The sequence below is a fragment of the Tenrec ecaudatus genome, chromosome 8 (genome assembly GCF_050624435.1).
Source record: "Tenrec ecaudatus isolate mTenEca1 chromosome 8, mTenEca1.hap1, whole genome shotgun sequence".
Classification (NCBI taxonomy): domain Eukaryota; kingdom Metazoa; phylum Chordata; class Mammalia; order Afrosoricida; family Tenrecidae; genus Tenrec; species Tenrec ecaudatus.
The window spans coordinates 46055601-46076063 of record NC_134537.1 but is presented as its reverse complement, the minus strand read 5'-3'; the positions used below and the strand labels follow the sequence as shown (position 1 = coordinate 46076063).

General features: G+C 47.6%; 2 protein-coding genes across 3 annotated transcripts in view; one reads left to right on the top strand and one right to left on the bottom strand.

Annotated features, from left to right (window-relative positions):
- Positions 1-290: 290 nt before the first annotated feature.
- Positions 291-9635, top strand: FBXO40 (F-box protein 40). Its single transcript, XM_075557170.1, has 3 exons — positions 291-356; positions 3461-5374; positions 9423-9635. The coding sequence occupies exons 1-3, from the start codon at positions 291-293 to the stop codon at positions 9633-9635; spliced, it is 2193 nt and encodes a 730-aa protein (XP_075413285.1).
- A 3639-nt stretch (positions 9636-13274) lies between these two features.
- The window catches only part of HCLS1 (hematopoietic cell-specific Lyn substrate 1), a 30664-nt gene continuing 23475 nt past the window's right edge, over positions 13275-20463 (bottom strand). The window contains exons 6-14 of one of the 2 annotated variants that reach the window (XM_075555659.1): positions 18532-18642; positions 17929-17984; positions 17269-17338; positions 15562-15758; positions 15071-15175; positions 14355-14460; positions 14013-14150; positions 13829-13894; positions 13275-13622 (exon numbers count right to left, since the gene is read on the bottom strand). In XM_075555659.1, coding sequence (XP_075411774.1) covers positions 13486-13622; positions 13829-13894; positions 14013-14150; positions 14355-14460; positions 15071-15175; positions 15562-15758; positions 17269-17338; positions 17929-17984; positions 18532-18642 — 986 coding nt within the window. In that variant the 3' untranslated portion in view covers positions 13275-13485. The remainder of the gene's footprint in view (positions 13623-13828; positions 13895-14012; positions 14151-14354; positions 14461-15070; positions 15176-15561; positions 15759-17268; positions 17339-17928; positions 17985-18531; positions 18643-20463) is intronic. The other variant, XM_075555660.1, reaches the window with a different exon arrangement.

Below are 20463 nucleotides of genomic sequence, written 5' to 3'. Positions count from 1 at the left end.
GAATGATTTTCCCCAGATATACAACGGAAGTTCAGATGTGATTTTTTTTAAGTCTTAGGTTATATTTATCTTTCTCCTTCCCTTTACTGCCCAAACCCAAAGAGTGATCTCTAGTCATTGTGTCTTTCTGGCCAGCACCTGTTGTCTCTCAAAGTCACTCCTCTGGTCTAGCTCCAGAGCCTGGTAGAAGACTCTTTAAATAACAGCATAGAAATAAGAACGTCTGTGTTGCCTGTGTGTATTGTTTTCCTTTCTTATGAAAGGGATATGTTCAAGAACCTTAAACAGAGATGGAACTCAAGAAGGTTCCACTACACGTTTTCAGCTTCAAAAGCTCTGTGAACAAGAATCACACAGTACAGGGTTTAAGGATAAGGAGTGACTGGGCTTAGCGTTTATCGCCACTGGCATTCCAACTAGGCCTTCCCTGCTGCTGGAGCAGGGTTCACAGAACACACGTGGCACAAGTGAGACTGGTACTATACTGACACTAGGAGTATCAGTACTATCCCTTCCCAGGAACTAGGCTCAGCTTCGTGACAGGCCAGGCTGGCCAATAAAAGCTGGGCACACGTAGTATGCTGGTAGCTTTTATCACATAGCTTTATCCCATTTGTGATTTGCCTTTACTTTCCCACCTAGAAACCAGCAAGGAACACTGACCCAGACTCCAGCCTAATTGAAGAATTCTTCTTCTGAATAGTCAAAGCAGGTGGCCACTTTCCCCCTGCCAGGAACATCGGTCTTGCCAATGTTGGCATGCATGCTTAACCGCTTTCTCCAAACAAGCACCACGTTTTGGATGGCCAGGGGCCCCACTTACCAGTTCAGATGCTGCAAGTACTCTGGCAAAAGCTTTTTGGAGGCCTCCCATAAGGAGTGCGTTGTCATCGGTGTCCTTAACCTCACAACAGCCGTTGGCCTCTCACTCACCTGTGCTACATAATCCTGACTCTCTTACCTCCCTGTAGAGCCTTCTTAATGGTTTTCCAAAGAAGTCATACTGGGCCATGCACTTCTTGGCTCAGATTTATATTCCATGCTCTTATTTCCCCAGTTTACTTTCCAAAATTAGAACCATAAACCTCCAGAAGACATGTCTGGGAGAGTAGCTTAAATATTGGTGGCACCCAAGCAGACAAGAGGGCGCAGGGTTCTCCAGGAAGGGCACAGACAATAGAACCATGGATGCTAGCAATTTGCACCTCACAGTAGAGATCTAGAAATCAGACAAAACAAAAGGTTGAACTTTGCAGTAAAAATGAACCAACCAAAAATCCATGCCATGGTCAAAACATTGCAAAGAAGGCAACTTGGAACAGCTTTAAAAGTGTTTGGAACCTCATGATAATTGTCAGTGGACAATGGAGAAAAGAAACAAGCAATGACACATCCCATAGTCTTCAATTTGATCCATCAGAGAGCAATGTGGTCCACAAAAGGAGCATGGGCCAGCATGGCTTGGTGTGTCCACCAGACTAACACCTCCAACTTTTCCTGCACACTAGAAACAAACACCCAACCTCACTGCTATCAAGTCTATGCTGACTCAGACAACCCCATAAGGCAGGTAGAACTGCCCCATGGGTTTCTGAGACTGTAATTCTTTACGGGAGGAGACAGTCTGTCTTGCTTCCAAAGAGTGCCTGGTGGTGGTTTAGACCTGCCAATCTTGTGGATTGTAGCCCGGTGTGTAACCACTACCCCACCAAGGCTCTCCTTACTGTAAGATGAGGCAATGACAGATAGGTGGAACTCAATCATTGACTGATAGACTATGGAAAGGTTTGTTTTGTTTGGGCTTCTGTTACTAGAATCACAATAATTTCTTAACTTTTTACTGTGAGTTTGATAAAGGTTTACAGAGCAAATCAGTTTTCCATGAGCAATTTACACACATTTTATCTCATCTCCTTGATAGAATCCCCATCATATAAGAGCCCACTTCCTCCTTCTGTTTCCCGTTTACATTTTCCCTTCTTTCCCAGCCACTTTGAACCCTGTCCTGGGTGAACGCAGTCCTTTTGCTCTCGAATGGCTGGTTATTCTATGGAGCGCTTACCTCCCTAGTATGATTGTTCCCCTTAGAGATCCTGAGGTTTGGGGGCTGAAAATTAAACCACGTGAGCCATTTCCATTTCAAATCTGCAGGATGACTAATGGTGGCAAGCTCAGGGGATCTCTTATTGATCACTGAAATTTTCATATTTTCTCCTAGAGTTAAGAAGCACCAAGAAATTGGGCGACCATGGTAAGTAGCAGGGGCTTATTGGATCTTCACCATTCCGAGCTGCCGGCCTGATTCTTTCTGACAGAGCCTCAGCAACTGGCAGATGTGTCCTCATGGTCTGCTGGTACTTACAGATTTTTGCTAAACCCAGAGATTCTGGGGAAGAATCTGGAAGAAATTGAAACATGGCAGATAGAAAGCATTAGAAGTGAGAAAGATTTATCGGTAAAGATTTCTAGTAATTTTTTTCTAAGTAGAAAGATGCTGACAATAATTTAAATGCCTGGCAACTCCTTCACTTAACTAATATTACTGATTTCCTACCACAGTCCAGGTCCCGTAACAATTGCTGGGGATGGTACTGTGAACAAAGTCAGACATGACTTCTCTCCTGCCAGCTCGTCTACTTGCTGGTGCCTGGTTTGATGAAGGATAGCACACCCATGTTCTGTCATGTTACACTGCCGGTATGGAGAGAATTTGCAAAGAATAATGAATAATAAGCAGTCTAATATTAGGTTATAATAGCAAGTTGGAAAGTAGGAGGCAAAATGGTATTCATACCATTAGCAGTATAGAATCAATGGCTTGAGCTTATGTGCACAGTGGTGGAATAAATTGGAAAAGGATATCAATAATGGTTGTACAACACAAAGAGAGTCATCAATGGCTCTGAATTACACGTGTAGAAGTTGTGGAGTTGGAGAATATTTTGTTGTGTATATTTTTGCCACAATTAGAAGAAAAATAATTACATGAATAGCAATGAGTACAAGGGGGCAGGAACTGTTTGTGAATTTGCTGTGGTGCTCATGTCCAACTCTTCTTGCCATGACTGAAGTATTGAGTTGTACAGTATGTGGATGACGTGCTAATAAGACTGTTCAAAATAAAATACATGGCTCATAAGCCACAACTCAGATAGAACGCTGTCAACATTGCCATTCATTCCATTCAGCCTCACTCCCCTACTGTCCTGGGTCACCCCCCCCAGGGCCCCCCCATTCTAAATACATTTGCTGCATACTTTAGGGACTGCAAGTCCAGAGTTGACAGTTCACTTCCGGCTTGTGGAATGAGGCGTGAATTCTGCTCTCTTTGGGTTCTGGCAATCATATGCATGTCTGAAAAGGAAGCAGGTCCATGAAAGCATCATCATAGACACACGTCGAGTCATTCTTCCGGGGCTCATGTGTTGTGTTCTCGCCCTCCTGTCCTTTGCCTCTGCAGGGCAGGGCGCGCCGGGCCCCAGCTGGCCCGCACGGCCATTGCGAGGGATGCTTCCACCGCCACTGCCACGTGCCTGTGCAGGCCAACGTCTCCTGCCCCGTGATGAGCTGCCCCCTGCTCTGCGGGGCCACGTTCCACACGTGCAAAGAGTCCGAGCACCAGCTCCTTTGCCCTCTGGAGCAGGTGCCCTGCCTCAACTCGGAATACGGCTGCCCGCTGTCCATGCCCCGCCGCAAGCTGGCCGCGCACCTGCAGGGCTGTCCGGCCAGTGTGGTTTGCTGCTCCATGGAGTGGAACCGCTGGCCCAACGTGGACTCGGAGACGCCCCTCCACGAGAACATTATGAAAGAGGTCCCCGGCGACGAGTGTCTAGACACCGCCTTGGCCCTCCAGGACCAGAAGGACCTTTTCAGCTCCTTAAAAATGGTGGAGCTCTTCCCAGAAACGAGAGATGCCACAGAGGAGGAACCAGTCCTGACTGGGGAGGCCACGTGCGAAGCAATGGGGGGAGCGGCGGGGGGAGCAGTTCCCGCTGGGGCCTCGCTGGGCCCTGGGTCCCTGCCCGACGGCAAGACAGCAGAGCTGAGTCAAGAAGAGCGAGAGACGCTAGCCAAGGCCAAAGAAGGGATGGATCTGGCCAAGTTTGACAAGTGGGAAAATATGTTTAGCAAAGAGCATGCCGCCTCGGCGCTGACCAGCTCATCTGCCAACCGTGAGAGCAAGGGCAGGGGCGCAGCAGGGCAAGGTCAGCGCCCCCCCAGCCCCCAGGCGGTGGAAGACGGGGGCCCGGCCCAAGGGAGAGAACCACCCGGAGACCAGAAGCAGCCCGACTTCCTCGCAGCCATGGAGACGACGGGGCTTGCCCCTTGGCAGGATGGTGTTCTGGAGCGATTAAAAACCGCTGTGGATGCCAAGGACTACAATATGTATCTGGTGCACAATGGGCGGATGCTGATCCACTTTGGTCAGATGCCAGCGTGTACGCCTAAGGAGAAAGACTTTGTTTACGGCAACCTGGAGGCGCAGGAAGTTAAGACGGTGTACACCTTCAAAGTCCCGGTGAGCTACTGCGGGAAGCGGGCCCGACTTGGGGATGCCATGCTGAACTGCAGGCCCAGTGAGCACAAGGCCGTCGACACTTCGGATCTGGGGATCACGGTGGAGGAACTGCCCAAATCCGATCTCATCAAGACCACCCTTCAGTGCGCTTTGGAAAGAGAACTCAAAGGTCACGTCATCTCGGAGTCGAGGAGCATTGATGGGCTGTTCATGGATTTCGCCACCCAGACCTACAACTTTGAGGCCCAACAGTTTTCCCCAGGGACGGTGCTGGCCGACCTGACAGCTGCCAGCCCCGGGGGCCTCCACGTGGAACTCTACAGCGAGTGTGTGACCAGGAGACACAACAAGAGCAGCTCCGCCTTCACGTTCACCTGCAATAAGTTCTTCAGGAGGGATGAATTCCCCCTCCACTTCAAGAACGTCCACACAGACATTCAGTCGGGTCTCAACGGTTGGTTCCAGCACCGATGCCCCCTGGCCTATTTGGGATGTACATTTGTTCAGAACCATTTCCGCCCCCCAGGGCAAAAGGCCAAAGTGATCTATAGTCAGGAGCTCAAGACCTTTGCCATCAAGCCGGAAGTTGCTCCAGAGCTGAGTGAGGGAATGAAGAACCAGGGTCCCTCAGATCCTGGAAGGAAAAGCCAGAATTCTCTAACCAGCCTGCCCCTGGAGCTTTTGCAGTACATCGCTGGGTTCTTGGACAGCGTCAGTCTGTCCCAGCTCTCTCGGGTGTCTGTGCTGATGAGGAACATCTGTGCCACTTTGTTACAAGAGAGAGGGATGGTCCTCCTGCAGTGGAAGAAGAAGAGGTATTCCCACGGCGGCACCTCCTGGAAAGTCCACCAAGAGGCGAGTACACATTCATTCATTTGCTCAGCAGGTATCGATTAAGGGCTATCAGTATGTGGGGCGCTGGAATATGGGGTTGCTGGGAATGAACATGACCCCGGTGCTGAAGGGGTTCTAGAGAAGACGTGTGGATCAACACATCAATGATTCCAACCCAATGACAGCTCCATGTATCAGAATGGAATTGTGTGACCTTGAGTTTTCGATGGCTACATTTTCCCCCAGATGTAGATCCCTAGGGCTTTCTTTCCAAGCACCACTGAGGACTCAAACTTGGAATCTTTCCTTTAATAGCCAAGTGCATTAACTGCCTGCACTACCCCGTCGATCTCTTATCATGATGTCCTGAATGTCTTCCATTTTCCCATATGATCCATGCCCCGTCCTTGTCCTCTCTGCTCTGCCCCCAAGAGACTGGCCTCTAGAGGCTGCACCAATGGACGACCTTGACCATTGGCTTCTAGCTGAGCTAATCTAATTGGAGTGTGTCAGCAAGAGATGGGGGAGGGGATAAGTAAGAGGGGGAGAAGGATGAGGTTTGCATATCTGTGCTCTAGCTTCCGCTCTGCGATGACACTGCGATCAGCTGTAGCTCTTCACAGAAGCTGGCGATCAGGTAGCTCTGTCCACAAAGCTTCCCTCTCTGAATTCCAGTACCGCTCCCCGCGTGATCCTTTTCAGGCCAGGTGTAGTAGCACTTCTCGTTGTTGCTAACCCTGGACACCATACTCTATCGTATGGTTGCCTACCCATAGCTTTCTCCAAAATGATCTTGAAATTAAATACCTTCAATGTACTGTCCGTTTCTTGCCGGGACCCTTTGATGATGGCTTTTTGAAAAGCTAAGTGAATTCAGTTCACTGATTTCCCCTGGTCCAAATGCTTATTTCATGTTTCAAAAATCTCCTGTGTTAGTTGATGCTCTGAAGTGAAAACCTCCTACCTAATTTAAAAGTCAATGAAAAAAATCTCCTGTATAAACTTAAGAAGGTTTCCCCTCAGAGCAATCTTGTTCCTTATTCTCGATAGGGCCATACCGCTTACGTATATGACAGCCCCTAGCCACTTGAACTATACGCAAGGATACTTCTAACGCACAGTGCCCTTGGTGCCCTAGGCATCCCTTTTCAGAATAGGCACATTGGTCATCTAAGCCATGAATATGTGATGCATGGTGAGGCTGATGATTTCACTGTCGAATTCCATTACAACATGTGAGTGTTAGCAAACTGGTCTTGGAGAGTTAGAGATGTCTATATTTAGTTCTTTGTTTATGTCTAGAATAATGTGCGTGTGTTTCCATTCTTTCCCTTCTGAGCACTCCTCTCTAAAAATAACTGTAGCCATCTCCCTCACGTGTGCACGCCTGCATCCATGTGCTAGATAAACCCCGAGTGCTGACCGTGAGTGGAGCGCTAAGGTGAGTGAGAGGAAGCCCCTACCTCCCGGGGTCTGACAGTCTAGAGGTGCTTACGACCTTTCTCTACGACCCCGGAAGTAAATCATTAAACATGTACCCTGGCCACCCCGTTATTTATTTTGCTCAAGGTTGCCCCCAGTTCAGTGATGGCTAACCATTCTTGGACATCACTTGGTGCGAGCCCATTTCCTTGCAGAAAGGAAGAAAGGAAGGCAGTTTAGTTGGGCCCAAAGGGGGCTCATATTAAAATGGATTTTTAAAGTAAAGAGATAAATGGTTGTGACATGCCAGGCAGGACCTTTCTTACATAGGAAAAGGGACTAAAAAAATAAGGAAAACATGGTCACAATGAATGAAAGGGTATGAAGTTGTGGCTAATTTCATAGGCAGATTTTAAAAGCAACGACTTGTTGCTACAGCTCGCATTGAACGACCAGAGGGTGTTGGTGGTGGAGTGGTTTGCCCATTGGCCTATGAACCGCAAGGTCAAGGTCAGCAGTCCAAACCCACAGGCTCATCCTGGGAGAAAAGATGAGGCTTTCTGCTCTGGTAAAAAATTACAGCCTCAGGAACCCACAGGGACAGTTCAGCACTGACACATGTCCTATAGGGTCCTATAGGGTCACTATGAGTCAGAGTCAACTTGATGGTAGTGAGGGAATGGGGCTCCTACCACTCTGATGTGGGTTTTCTGCTCTAATGGGGCTTTCTACTCCCATAAAAAGTTGTAGTCTGGGGAACCATGAGAACAGGTCTACCCTGTCCTGCACGGTCACCATGAGTCTGTAAGGACTCGATGGCAGTGAGAGAAAAAGATTTTTAAAACTGACATAAACAATAAAGGGGATTTGTTGGTCTTCTATGACTGAAAATTTCAAGATAATAATTTTAGATTAGGATTGATGTAGCAACTCCAAAATGCCCTCCAGGGGCCTTATTTCTTACAATGTGTGTCAGACAGGGTTCTCTAGAGAGACAAAACCAGATTGCTAATAATTTTATATATATTTATACAGATCGATAGATAACACAAGAAATAAACAGTTAATTATAAGCAGTACAAATGGATTAGTGCAACTCACTCTGTGAGACAGTTGTGAGACACTAGCAGTCTTTCAAGTCTTGAGGGCCACAAGGTAGTCCTCTGTAGACCAATTCAGGCTATCCAGGCACAGACAGCAAACAGCAAAGCAGGTCACCAACAGTCAGCCAGATGACAGGGTCTGACAGTCCCTAGCTCAAGAGATGTAAATTCTAATTGTGTGGCGAAGCAGGTCTTGAAGGAACCTCAAATTACAGTGACACAGTCCACGGGATAGGTGTCTCACAGGTAGTGTAGCTTGCAAATTGAGGCACAGGACAACCAAGGCAGCCGCACACTGGTCCGATTATCAAAGAGCAAGAGACAAGAAAGGCGAGGCTTGCCAAGCCATTTATCTCTCTACCCTTCAATTAATCCCACATGTGTTTATCGGCTAGGTTGGTACAATAAACTAACTGCCTCACCATTTTTCACTTCTACTTCATCAATAGTTGCCCATTGTAAAACTCAACTATCCCTTGGTGGTCCCCTGTGAATGCCAACAGGGTCAAATTCATAAGGGAAAATGGGAATCTGCATCTTGATACCTCTGAGTTCTTAGAGTCTAGCATCTCATTGGCATTGATTGTCCTGGTTGGAGCCATGTGTCAGTGCTGGACTCAATCTCTGTGGCTGGGGGAGGAGAGACAGCATCAAGATGCTGATCAGCTAACCACAAGGTTAGTGGTTCAAACCCAAGAGCCTATCCATGGGAAAAATAAGGTTCAGAAACCTTCACAGTCTGGGGAACCCTATGTAGTGTTTATATTCTGTCCTATAGGATCACTATGAGTTGGAATCCACTTGAGTAATAGATTTGCTTTGGGATTTTGTGTAAATTCCCCACTTGAAAAATAGCCTCCTCCCTGGTAGATGGACAACAAAAATGTTGATGAAGGGAGACGTCGGACAGTGTAAAATAAGATAAAATAATAATAATTTATAAATTATCAAGAGTTCATGAGGGATGAGCTGGGAGGGAGGGAGGGGGGAAAATGAGGAGCTGATACCAAGGGCTCAAGTAGAAAGCAAATGTTTTGAGAATGATGATGGCAACAAATGTACAAATGTGCTTGACACTGTGATTGGATGTATGGATTGTGATGAGCATTGTACAAGCCCCCATGAAAATGATTTTTTTAATCACATAAATAAATGAAAAAAAGAAAGATCTCTTACTGCCATTGAACAAATCCAGGCTCATTGTGACCCTATAGGAAAGAGCATTTTTGAAATCTTTATGGGAGCATAAAGCCTCATTTTTCTACTGTGGAGCAGCTGGTGGGTTTGAACTGCTGACTTTGCATTTAGCAGCCAAATGCACAACCCACTGCAGCATCAGTGCTAGAGGCTGTATTAGTCATCCACCCCATAAATCCCATGACTGGCTGGAAATTGGGAATTGGATCCTAGAGAAGTCACAGCATTTCTGAGGCAGTTTCTAGAACAGGAGGTGACACAGAAAAGGATTTATTCTGTTCAAAGAAAGCCAATCTGAAGATCTTGCCTCCGTGTTCCCTTTCGAGCTTTGTCTTCTTTCCCAACAGATCTGGCAGTTCAGCAGCCTGTTCTCCAAAATCAAGAGCTGGGAGTTTAATGAGGTCACCTCCATGTCTGAGCACCTGAAGGCCTGTCCTTTCAACGTCGTAGAGCACAAAACGGACCCCATCCTTTTGACCAGCATGCGTGAGACCCCTGAGCAGGCCCAAGAAAGCTTAGTCACCACCTTTAGACCCAGACCACGAGGAAGAGAAACCTAAAGATTCTCCATGATCCTTGGAGTCTCCCTTAGAGTTCCTGAAAGGAAATCCAGAGTGGGGTTCTGAGACAGGGTTATGAGCATCTCTGGGTGGATTGGAACTTGTCATGTCCTCCACAACCTGGGTGGTTGCACAAGGTTGCCATGGCTTGTAGAATTGTCAGAGGGCTCTATTTATCACTTTGTTTCTTTCCTTTTGCTTGAGAAAATAATTCAAACTGAGGGGAAATAAAACAGGTAGCTTTTAGGCCACTTGAAAGAGGGGAGAGAGCAATGCAATTCCTTAAGCAGTGCAGGCCTGTGCCTTTACAAAGAGTTTTTGCTCCTGTTTTCTGCTTGCAAAGTGCCTTCACATCCACGGGGCAGGCAATGCAGGGCCCTCAAGGTGAAGGGCTCAGTTGGAAGGGTCTGGGTCTGGGTCTGTTTAATAGTTAGATCCAGAGCTGCTCTTCCTTTCCTACTGCCTTTAAGCCCAGTGGGTCTCCACATAGCTCCACAGAGAAGCGTCTCCTAGCTGAGCACAAGGGCCTTTCAAAAGGACACCACAGATCAAAGGCAGAGAGACAATGAAGTCACAGAGTGCGTTGGGCAGGATCTTAGGCAAAATCTTATCTCACAGTGGTTTTGATGTTAAGCAGCTCTCTTGCAGTTACTAAAATGATTTTTATATATATGATGGTTTTAAGTTGGGAACCAGATGGAGCTGATGTATTGGTATGGCTTTAGCTCCCAGAACCACGTACCCAAAATCCCCACCTCTGTTTCAGCTCTTGCCAGGTAGAACTGAAGGAGAGGAAGTTTGAGTTGCTTAAGTTTATATCCGTCTTACTTTAATTGATACCATTAACCCAGGACTCTTGGCTGTCTTCGACGATATAAGAATTGGGGGGTAGGGAGAAGAAACATTGAGGTAAGCACAGAACCAAGAATTTAGCCAACAAGAGAAGGAGTTTAGTTAATTGGAATGGACATGGTTGGAATCTGGTATTGACCAAGAAGGTCATACCACTGAGAGAGGTCAAGAAGGCATTAAAGTAAATCCCAGAAGAGAACTATGCTTATCGTTTCATTTTAATATGCCACTTGGCACCCCTTGATAATATAATTCTATTTTTTCCCTTATTCCCATTTGTTTGGTTTATGTTTCACACTTGTGAAATTAGAAGACACCGTTTTCTAAAACTAGAGTGAGAGTAGGATCAAGACCTATCATGGCTTCTTCTTGAAAATGAGTCATTGGAAAGAGGACTGAAGCAGGAAAGAAGGAAGAGACCTCTGGTGTCCGTCCCAGGTTACCTGAGAGCTCCCTTAGCAAGGCCTTGGCCTTGACTCTGGACTTTTCACTTCATTGGGAAAAGAGAGAAAGGGAGCCACAGGCCAATGGTGACGGGAAGAGGGCTTCTCTTCGAGGACCTGGAAGCATAGTGCTACGTGAAGGAAGCATCTGGTGGTTAGTGGTTGTACAAGTCAATAGCATGTGATGGTGAGAGGAGAGGGAAGCCCTGTAGAGGGACCGTGGATTCGACAGAAGGTGATTTTCTTAGCTGCCCCTGTTGTGAGCAACAGGAATATGGGGAGCCTTCGCTGACAGAGTGAAGTCAGCAGGGCACCGTTTGGGGGTAGGCAGCAGCTCAGGGGAGCTGAAGGGGACTGTCCACCCAAGAATGGGAGCCTGGGGGAAGTCTGTGAGCAAAGCCCTCCATGAGCATCCCCACCAAGACTATCTGCCAAACGTCAGGGAGAATGAGGCCCGCAGAGCTGAAGCAGGAAAATCTTGCTGTCTTCGTAGCATAGGAGATTGATGTGTTGTTGGGCGGGGAGTGGGGGTGTCGGAGGCGGAGGGAGGGGATGTTATCATCTAATGAGGCAAAAAGCTAAAAGGCAAGGTGGAACTTGGGAGATGTAACCAGAAAGCTGCTGTCAAAGCTTGGCCTATGTGTGATGTTGAATCAAAATGAGGGGATTAAGATTGTGTCCGTCGATGCTGACTGGAAATCACAGTGTCTTTAAGCAGAAATAAAAGTTGCTTGGTACTATGGAAGGCTAACTGAGTGAATCTTGTGAAAAAGGTCCAGTGGTAGATTTGGGACTCGCTGGCATAAAGCCATCATTGAAATCAAAGAAGTGAGTGAGTGAGTGAGTGAGTGAGTGAGTGAGTGAGTGAGTGAGTGAGTGAGTGTGTGTGTGTGTAAGAACCGCCAGGGATCAGCCTGAGACCGCACTGCTCACGGCACATCTTGCCGGCACCGTAAGGTCCGGAGCAGCTCTGGGTCCTAGTCCTTGACTCCGCTGCTCTCTCCATCTTTGAAAGTTGGACTCTCCTTCAGAAACTCGCTACAGGATGGATTGCTATGTCTTACCCACCAGAGACCTCCTGCTGCCAATCTCTGACTTCTCTTTGGGTTTTTCTCCTAGAATTTCCCTGTCTCTGACCTTGCTGAAAGGTGAAAGCCACCTTGCTGGTGGCTCAGTGGGTGGTGCGTTGAGTTGCTACCACAAGATCAGCACCTTCGAGCCACCCCTCAGCAGAAGGATGAGATTGTCTGCTCCTGGAAAGATTTAACGTCTCGGAAACCCAAGGGGGCAATTCTATCAGGCCCTATAAGATCGCTCTGAGTTTGTAACTGACTCAATGGCAGTGACTTTGGTTTATTTGGGGGCAGGGCTTGTGGAGAGTTTGGACCTTGCTCGGGGTGAGCCCCGTGGCCTGGCACTGGGATACATGAACCTGGCCTTGGCTTCCGATTTCGCTCATCCCCACACTTTGCTTGATTGTTAGCTTGTTGCCTAACCCAGGCTGTCAAAACCTCCTGGCCTGCTTTCCCATCTGCCTTGGCCCAGGACCAGGCACGAGTTCCATGTGCTTCTTCTGGCCACTGGCCCCTGACCAGTGATTTCAGTCATGCAACTAATTCCTGGCAGTCTGCACTTTCTCAATTAGAGGGCCCTGCCTCTGGCTCTAAACCCTTTTAACAAACAACTTGCCTGGGTCTGTGCTCTTGAAGTTTTACTCTTTGCTGTTGCCAATCCTCCCTTTTCCTACTTTCTAACCCCCAGGGTCACCATGCCCTAAAAGAGTACAGTCACCATTTCCAGGCAGAAGGTGGCTGGCCTCTCATGACTGCTAAAGCTAATGGCTGAACTGCCTTCCTGTGGATACTACCTGCCCCATCTGATGACCCGCTCTCCTGTCTGGTCTGTTTTGACCTGACTTTCGAGGACAGTCTAAGGAAAGGACCAGTCTTTGACATTTGGGGTGCAGGTAGGTAGACAGTAGGAGGAGGGCGTCTTCTGGGAATATATTTAAGAAGGAAGAGCGTCAGAGCTCATGGGACCACTGAGACTGCACAAAAAAATATCATTGGCCTCAACATAAGGATGAATTTATTTCTCAACTTATTTCCAAACATAAGGACGAAGCAGAGAGATTTGCAGATCTCTCCACAAGAAAGGAAAGTGGGCAGACAACACAACCTGGCAAATGAGGGAATCTTGGTACCCACCCCCTGCACTTTCCCCTCACCCCTCCCACCCCCCATAGGTACCAGGAAAGCCAGCAAGGAGCTCCGAGCTTGGCGTGGTTAGAGACAGCATTCATCAGGGAGCAGCAAGACCACAAGATAAGTGTCCATGAGCAGACTTGGAGCTTCTCTGGGGTAGTAAGGGCACTGAGAGGCACACACCCCCTTCCTTATCCTGACGCTGCCCCCAAGACTCTCATGGACTTGGAGGAGGAAATCTGTCTAGAACCTCAGGCAACTCAACATCCTCTTAGCTACTTGAAGCAGGAATGGGGAGGGGGAGCCACTTTGGACATGGGTCGTCACAGCACAAGAAGTGGGGACAGTCATTCACTCGAGGAGCTTGACATAATTCGCAGGGAAGAGTCCAAAGTAGCCGTGGCAACGTCCCCGCCACCAGCCCTCGTCCACCATCTCAATATCAGTGATGATGTCATCCGGATAAAAGGAAATCTCATCACTTCCCTCTGTGAAGGAAGTTGAGAGGACATTTAGATAGTCAGACTAGAAAGAACGCCTCCTCGCCCCCGCCCTAATGCTCAGCGAAGGGACAAGGCCTGGCTGCTTTCTGCATGAGAAGCCAGGGCCCTTCAATGACCCCCAGAATTCATAGGGCCTCCTCTCATATCAAGGGCCCTCAGATACCCCGCCCCTCAGGCAACTCCCCACCTACCTCCCTGGTAATCATACAGGGCTACAGCTGAGGTCCCGGTCACCACAGCAGCATGGCCTGATGATCCTGCATAAGGAGAAATTTGGTCTGATCAAGATGGGCAGTAGGAGAATATCATTCCCTCTTTCCCTCCCTAAGGTGAGCACATTCAGCAGGGACCTGCCATGGCCCTTCTGCTACTCACCATCCAAGGTGGAGGGTAGAGGAGAACTCTGGGGCTCGAGGACATCCTCATAGTCCCCTTCTGCATCATCATTCTGCTCACATCGGTTCATGTTCTCCGGGTCCTCATAGTCCCCCAGTGCATCATCTTCCTGCTCACGTCGGTTCATGTTCTCCGGGTCCTCATAGTCCCCCAGTGCATCATCTTCCTGCTCACGTTGGTTCATGTTCTCCGGGTCCTCATAGTCCCCCAGTGCATCATCTTCTTGCTCACGTCGGTTCATGTTCTCCGGGTCCTCATAGTCCCCCAGTGCATCATCTTCCTGCTCACATCTGTCTAGGTTCTCAGCATCCTCGTAGTCATTCTCGGGCTCGGGCTCAGGCATAGGCTCTGCTTCATAGATTGGCTCTTCCTCCACCTGGAGGCCTTCCAGTGTCCTGGGGGGTAGAGCTGGGGGCTCCTCATGGTCCTGAGGAAACATGAGAGTCAGCTACATACCCCCAACAGGAGCTGTTCTCCAAAAGCTCCCAGTGGAGGACTGCTAAGACACCTTTGCCCCTTCCAGCACCCTGTCACTTCCACCCTCCTGCTTGGCCCCCATCTAACAGCTTCTTGGGAGGGACACAGGATCATTCTCCACCTCTTCCCACACCCACGCACTCAAAATAGCCACCGCGTGATGGTGTGAGGACTGTGAAAGATGTGAGGGTGCGAGTCGGACTCCTCCGAAGTCAGGAGACTCAACCAAGAGGACACTGAGGCACAGCCAGCAAGGGTGACTCACTCAGGCCCAGGAGGCGGAGGGGTTTCTCAGCCACAGGCCAACACCAGGTCATTCTCAGGCAAACCAGGCTGCTCCACTGCAAGGTGAGCAGCTCAAAACCACCAGCTTCAGTGCGGGAGAAAGCTGGAGCTTTCTACTCCAGTTAAGAGTCACAGTCTCAGAAACCCACAGGGGCAGCTCTACTTGGTCCTATAGGGTCGCTATGAGTCAGCATCGACTTGATGCCAGTGAGCTTGGAGCCTGATACATGAAGAGACAACATCGGAGTGAGGAGGAGCTTTGAGAGTATGCTTACCTCCTGAGGATTACGCCTCAAGGGCAGAGTGGGCCCAGGGCGGTCCCTGCTGGTCCTCACCGGCTCGGGCTCTGGAGGTGAGCCACTCCCTGCTGGAGGCCAGGCCTGTGGAGAATGAAGCATCTCTCTTGTCAGGAAACCTCCATCTTCTCTATACTCCTTTCTTACCTGGAACATGTCCTCATGCTCTCTACCACTTTACAGCCACCTCGTCCCTCAAGGTGGGCTTCATCTTGCTATGGTTCCTGCAGCAATGACTGGCTATACTGTCTCCTAATGTACTAAGACTATCTCACTGATTAGTTTCTATAGGAGCCCCCAATTATTCAGGCAGCCCGAAATCTCCCTGCAGAGAGAGACAGCAACAACAGACATGGCCTAACACAGAAGGGGGCCTGTGCCCTGTTTTCTGCCATTGCCTCAAGCCTCATCAGCTCCTGTCTGGGCAAGGGATCCTGGGTGCAGCAGATCTTGGGAAACAAGGCCCTCACCTTTGAGGAGATTTTCTTGGGCTGTGGTGTGGGTACCACGGGCTTTTCGGCAGAAACTTCATGGCTCATCTTCACTACAGCCTTTCGCTCCTGTTGCCGCCTGGCCTGCTGCTTTGCCTTCTCCCCTTCCTCCTGCTTCCTTTTCTCCTCAGCCATAGACTCAAATTTGGCCTTCAGGCCACGGGCACCACTGGAAGCTGCAGGCACAGCAAGGATTTGTTGGGGGTACATTTGGAGGGGCAATGGGAGGCTTGAAGGAGCAACAGGAATCAAGTAAATATTCAGAATATAAATTGGGGTTTGGACTACTGGGAGTGGATAGAGAAATTTTGATAGAGGAACAAGGAGATCATAGGAGAATGGTGTAGCCCTGAAGCCTACATTCCCACCTAGCTAGGATGTGTTACCACAGACCCTTGTCCTTTCCAAATTATAAGCCTGGCTCCCCATACCAGAACCCTTTCCCATTCCCATTCCCTAAAGTCCATGTGCTCTGGCCACCACCCTACCCTCTATCCCAGAACCAAACGTCCACCTCTATCTATGCTTTCCAAGTAATTTCACCCCCTTTCTGTGTGTTCTAGGAGCACACATGGTTTGCAATCAGCTGCTACCCTAAAGGTTGGAACTTCAAACCCACCCAGTGGCTCTGTGTAAGAAAGTTCTGATTATCTACTTTCATAATCATTATAGTCAGTTCATAACACAATTCCCAAAGACAATATACTATTCTCCTACCCACAGAGTGGGTACATCCTATTTTGATGAGTAGTATCTGGAATCTTATAAGCTACGAGCAACTATCTTAGGTGCAGCTAATATAGTTGGCCTTGATCTGTCTGCAGTAAAGAGGAAAAAGGATGTCAGAGAATCCAAGAAACAATCAGTCCAAAGGCCTAATAATGACCTTGAGACCAGAAGAACTAAATGGTGCCCAGCTATCACTGCCAACTGCTCTGAAAGAGGTCACAATAGGACATCCTAACCAGACTGGAAGAAAAAATGTGAAACAAAATTCAATCAGAAGCTTCACTATCTGATAGAGATTCATGGAACCCTACAACTATGGCCCTTAGATGTCCTTCAGTCTTGGAACCAAACTCACCCAACCATTCCACAATCGACTGACCTATAAGCTGACTAATGACACCAGCTAGGGAGGCATCCCTTAGAACAGTCAACCAGACATCACCAAAAGGGCAGCATTTGCCCAGGGAGAAAGCTCGGGAGGCAGGAAGGAACAGGAAAAAAGAACAAATGGGAATGGCAAACACAGGAAGTGGGGGAAACGCTGTTACATGGTGGAGATTGCCGTCAATGTCACAAAACAAAATGCATGTGGATTGTTGAAGAGAAAACCAATTTCAAATCACAATAAAAAGTAAAGGGAAAGACAAGGAGTAGAGCTAAGAAAGCCCACCGGCACAGTTCGTCTCTATAACACAAGTCGTTTCCGTGTGTTGGAGGTCAACTCAAAGGCAACCAACAACTCTGTGTTCTTTGTCCTCAATACTTTTACCAATAACACGTTCTCTCTCTGTCTCCTTGAATGGCTATTTGCAGCCAAGAGAATTCAGGCTATAAAGGTAGGGGTCAATTTTCCCTCCGTGGATCTAGGTGGTAAAAGGCATGGAAGAGGTAGTCTTGGGAAAGAAAGACAGCAAAAGATGTAGAACAGCATCAAGAGAGGGAACCATTAAGACTCACCAGCCTCGATGGGTGTTGTCTTCTTATAAGCTGTGGTTGGAGCCTCCATTTCATTGAAGCCAACTGCACTCTGTGGGTAGGAGAATAGTATGTGGAGCAGGGGTGGAGTAAGGAGTAGCCAGAATGGGGGCTAGGGTCATTGCAAGAAGTCTCCATAACTATTTGATTCTCAATAGTTGGACAGAGTACTGTTTTGTGGGAGAGAGAAGAGTGAAACCGTTTTTGATGACTGGCGTTGGCAACCCTTATTGTAAGTTTAATGTACCTTGATTTCACATCTTCAATCCCACTTGACTGGAATATATTAGGGCCCCTGGCCAATGCATGAGGAGGAACTGATGCAGGGGTGGCGGGTGACATGAGTGGGAAGAGATCACATATTGGGACAAACAATGTCAGGAAATCCATGAACATTCAACTCTGCCATCCCCTTTCCCTGGGATTCATCAGTCTCTCGTTGCCTCCTTCACTCCCCATTTAAAGCTCCGACCTCTGAGACATGCTTACTGGAAGCAAAGAGTTGTCAATGAGACATGTAGGGTACCAGGAGAACAGGCTTTGGGGACCTAGCACCACTGTTCCTTCCTTTTCCCAGCTTTGCGTCTTGCTCTTCCTCTGCCCACTTCAGGTGCCACTTAGGAAAATCCTCCTGTGCGTTACCTTATCTACTCGGTCCTTCTGGATTCCAAACTGGCCGCCAAAGCCCTTGGCATAATCTGAAGAACAGAAAGGTTTGAGAGTTCTAACAGAACTGGGCATGGGTGAAAAAGAGGGAACTGTGGAAGGAAAGACTAGAAGCTAAGAATGTCAAAAATTATGAGAGATGTAAGGAAATGTGAGAATCAGGATAGAGAGGGATGGAAAGGAAGATAAGAAACTGGGTGGGAGAGAGAGTGAAGAAAAGAAAGAGATGGGAAGCAGGCAACATAAAGAGTGACATAAAAGGCAAAGATTAAAAGGAAGAAACAGGAAAATATGTCATCAGGAGGGCCCCACTCCCCGAGCCATCCCTATGTACCCCAGGAAAGAAGCAGATCTCTTTGTTGTCTGTGACATAAAGTGGCCTCGAAGATTCATAACCTTACCACCATGCAGTCTCCAGCCAGCCCATCTTGCTGGTTTCTTCCTCGCACCCTCTTATTGCCCTCTACCCACCCACACTTGCTCTTCACCCACGTCCTCCATTGCACATTTACCCCCTCTGTCTTATGAGGCCACACGATCTCTTCATCTGTAACCTCCCTCCTCCCCAACCCAACTCACCTCGCTGGGATTCGTGCTTCTCAGTCTCTCCCTTGTAGTCATATCCCAGGGCGGCCTTGTCCCATTTATCCGTCTCCACCCCATAGCTGCCACCAAAGCCACGGGAGTAATCTGCAGTACAAGAAGCAGTCACGAGAGTCCACTCTCAGCCCACAGGGAAGTGTTGGAAATGAGGGATGTCTCGATGAAGTGTGCATGGGGGTGGGGGAGTGGGGTGCTGAGAAGATAGCAAGGGTTGAATATAAGTAAATTAAAGAAATGGGTGTTCTATCTTTTGAAAATTTTCATTTAATACTGGTCTCTCCTTGTTTCTCCTCTCCACTTCTGTCCTAAGTTGAGAATATCATTAGGAGCCCTGATGATTACCCATTGAGCTGCTAACCACAAGGTCAGCAGTTCAAACTCACTAGCTTCTCCTAGGGAAAAAGAGGAGACTTTCTGCTCCTATAAAGATGTATAGCCTTGGAAACCCATGGAAACAGTTCTACTCTGTCTACAGGCTTGCTATGAATCAGAATGCACTCAGTGGAAGGGAGTTTGGAGTTTTCAGAGAATATCACTTTAATGTTCTCCCCCTGGGGAAAGAAAAGATAAATCTTAATGGATGCCTATCCCTACCCCTATATAAAAACATAGAATTATGAACTATAATATAACAATCTTTTTTAAGTAGTGAAGTTCAAAAGGAAGAGGCATTTCCATATTTGCTAGTCATTATAACCCAATGCCACAGAACCACCAAGGGCCTGCTAGTCCCAAATGCCTAGGGGTTAGGATCAAGAATCAGGGGTTCTAATTACTATACATCAAGGGTGCAGACTATCTAGTTCATGGGCCAGATAAGGCCTGAGAAATCATCACTACCAGCCTATATCCGACAGCTCACCAAAGAGAAACCATTCCAACCATTATATTAGGGTTCATTAAGAGCTTGACCAAATACAGGAGGATAATTTTAAGTTGAAAATTTTATATGGCCTGTGAATGATATTGTCAATATCCAAATGGCCCTTGGCAGAAAAACGGTGCCCTACCCCTGTTCTACAGAAAGAGGATGGAGAGTAGGAAATAAGACCCTACTCATTACTATAAAGAAACTTAAGGAAATTCTACTCTCTACAATGTTTAGCATCTAGTAGGGGAAATTTTTCCTGTGACAGAAATTTCAGATCTGCACTTGAAAACAAAATATAAATATAAAATGATAAAGGAATTCTAAGCTGAGACCTTAAATTAAATTCCGATCCAGGAAAATAGATACAATGGAAAGAATAAGCATATAATGGAAGGAACAGAAGGTGATATGGCCTTCATGATAAAATGACATAATGAGAGCAGATCAATTCCTAGGGACTGTGTACATATCCATCTGGAGAATGTATGCTTGTATGAATCTGTTAACAAGACCAAAATCCATGGAGCAGAAACTGACAACACTGAAGAAGTTAAGTTAAAAAAAATACCTCCTTTAACACCTCCTTCCTTATTAATTAATAAAACATATACACCAAAAAAAGAGAAAAATCAGTATACTCAAAATCTAAAGAACATTATCCACTAATAAGGCCTTGTGGTTGTGAGATGCTGTTGAGTCAGTTCTATTTACAGCCGCCCTGTGCACAACAGAATGAGACACTGTCCTGTCCTGTTCTTGTGTTGGAGCCCATTGTTCCAGTTACTGTGTCAGTCCATCTTGGTGAGGGCCTTCCTCTTTTTAGCTGCCCTTCAATATATCAAACATTATGTCCTCCAGGGGCTGGCCTCTCCTGATAATATGTCCAAAGTATGGGAGACCAGTCTCCCCATCCTTGCCTCTCAGGAGCCTCATAGCTGTACTCCCTCCAAAACAGATTTGCTTTAATTTTTCTGGCAGTCCATTAGTCTTTGCCAGTGCCATTGATTCTTCTTTGGTCTTCCTTATTCAATGTGCGA

Coding starts and splice junctions, on each gene's coding strand:
- FBXO40 (XM_075557170.1), top strand. CDS start 291: ATGGAACTCAAGAAGGTTCCACTACACGTTTTCAGCTTCAAAAGCTCT. Junction 357..3,460: donor CTGTGAACAAGAATCACACA/GTACAGGGTTTA, acceptor TTGCCTCTGCAG/GGCAGGGCGCGCCGGGCCCC. Junction 5,375..9,422: donor CCTGGAAAGTCCACCAAGAG/GCGAGTACACAT, acceptor CTTTCCCAACAG/ATCTGGCAGTTCAGCAGCCT.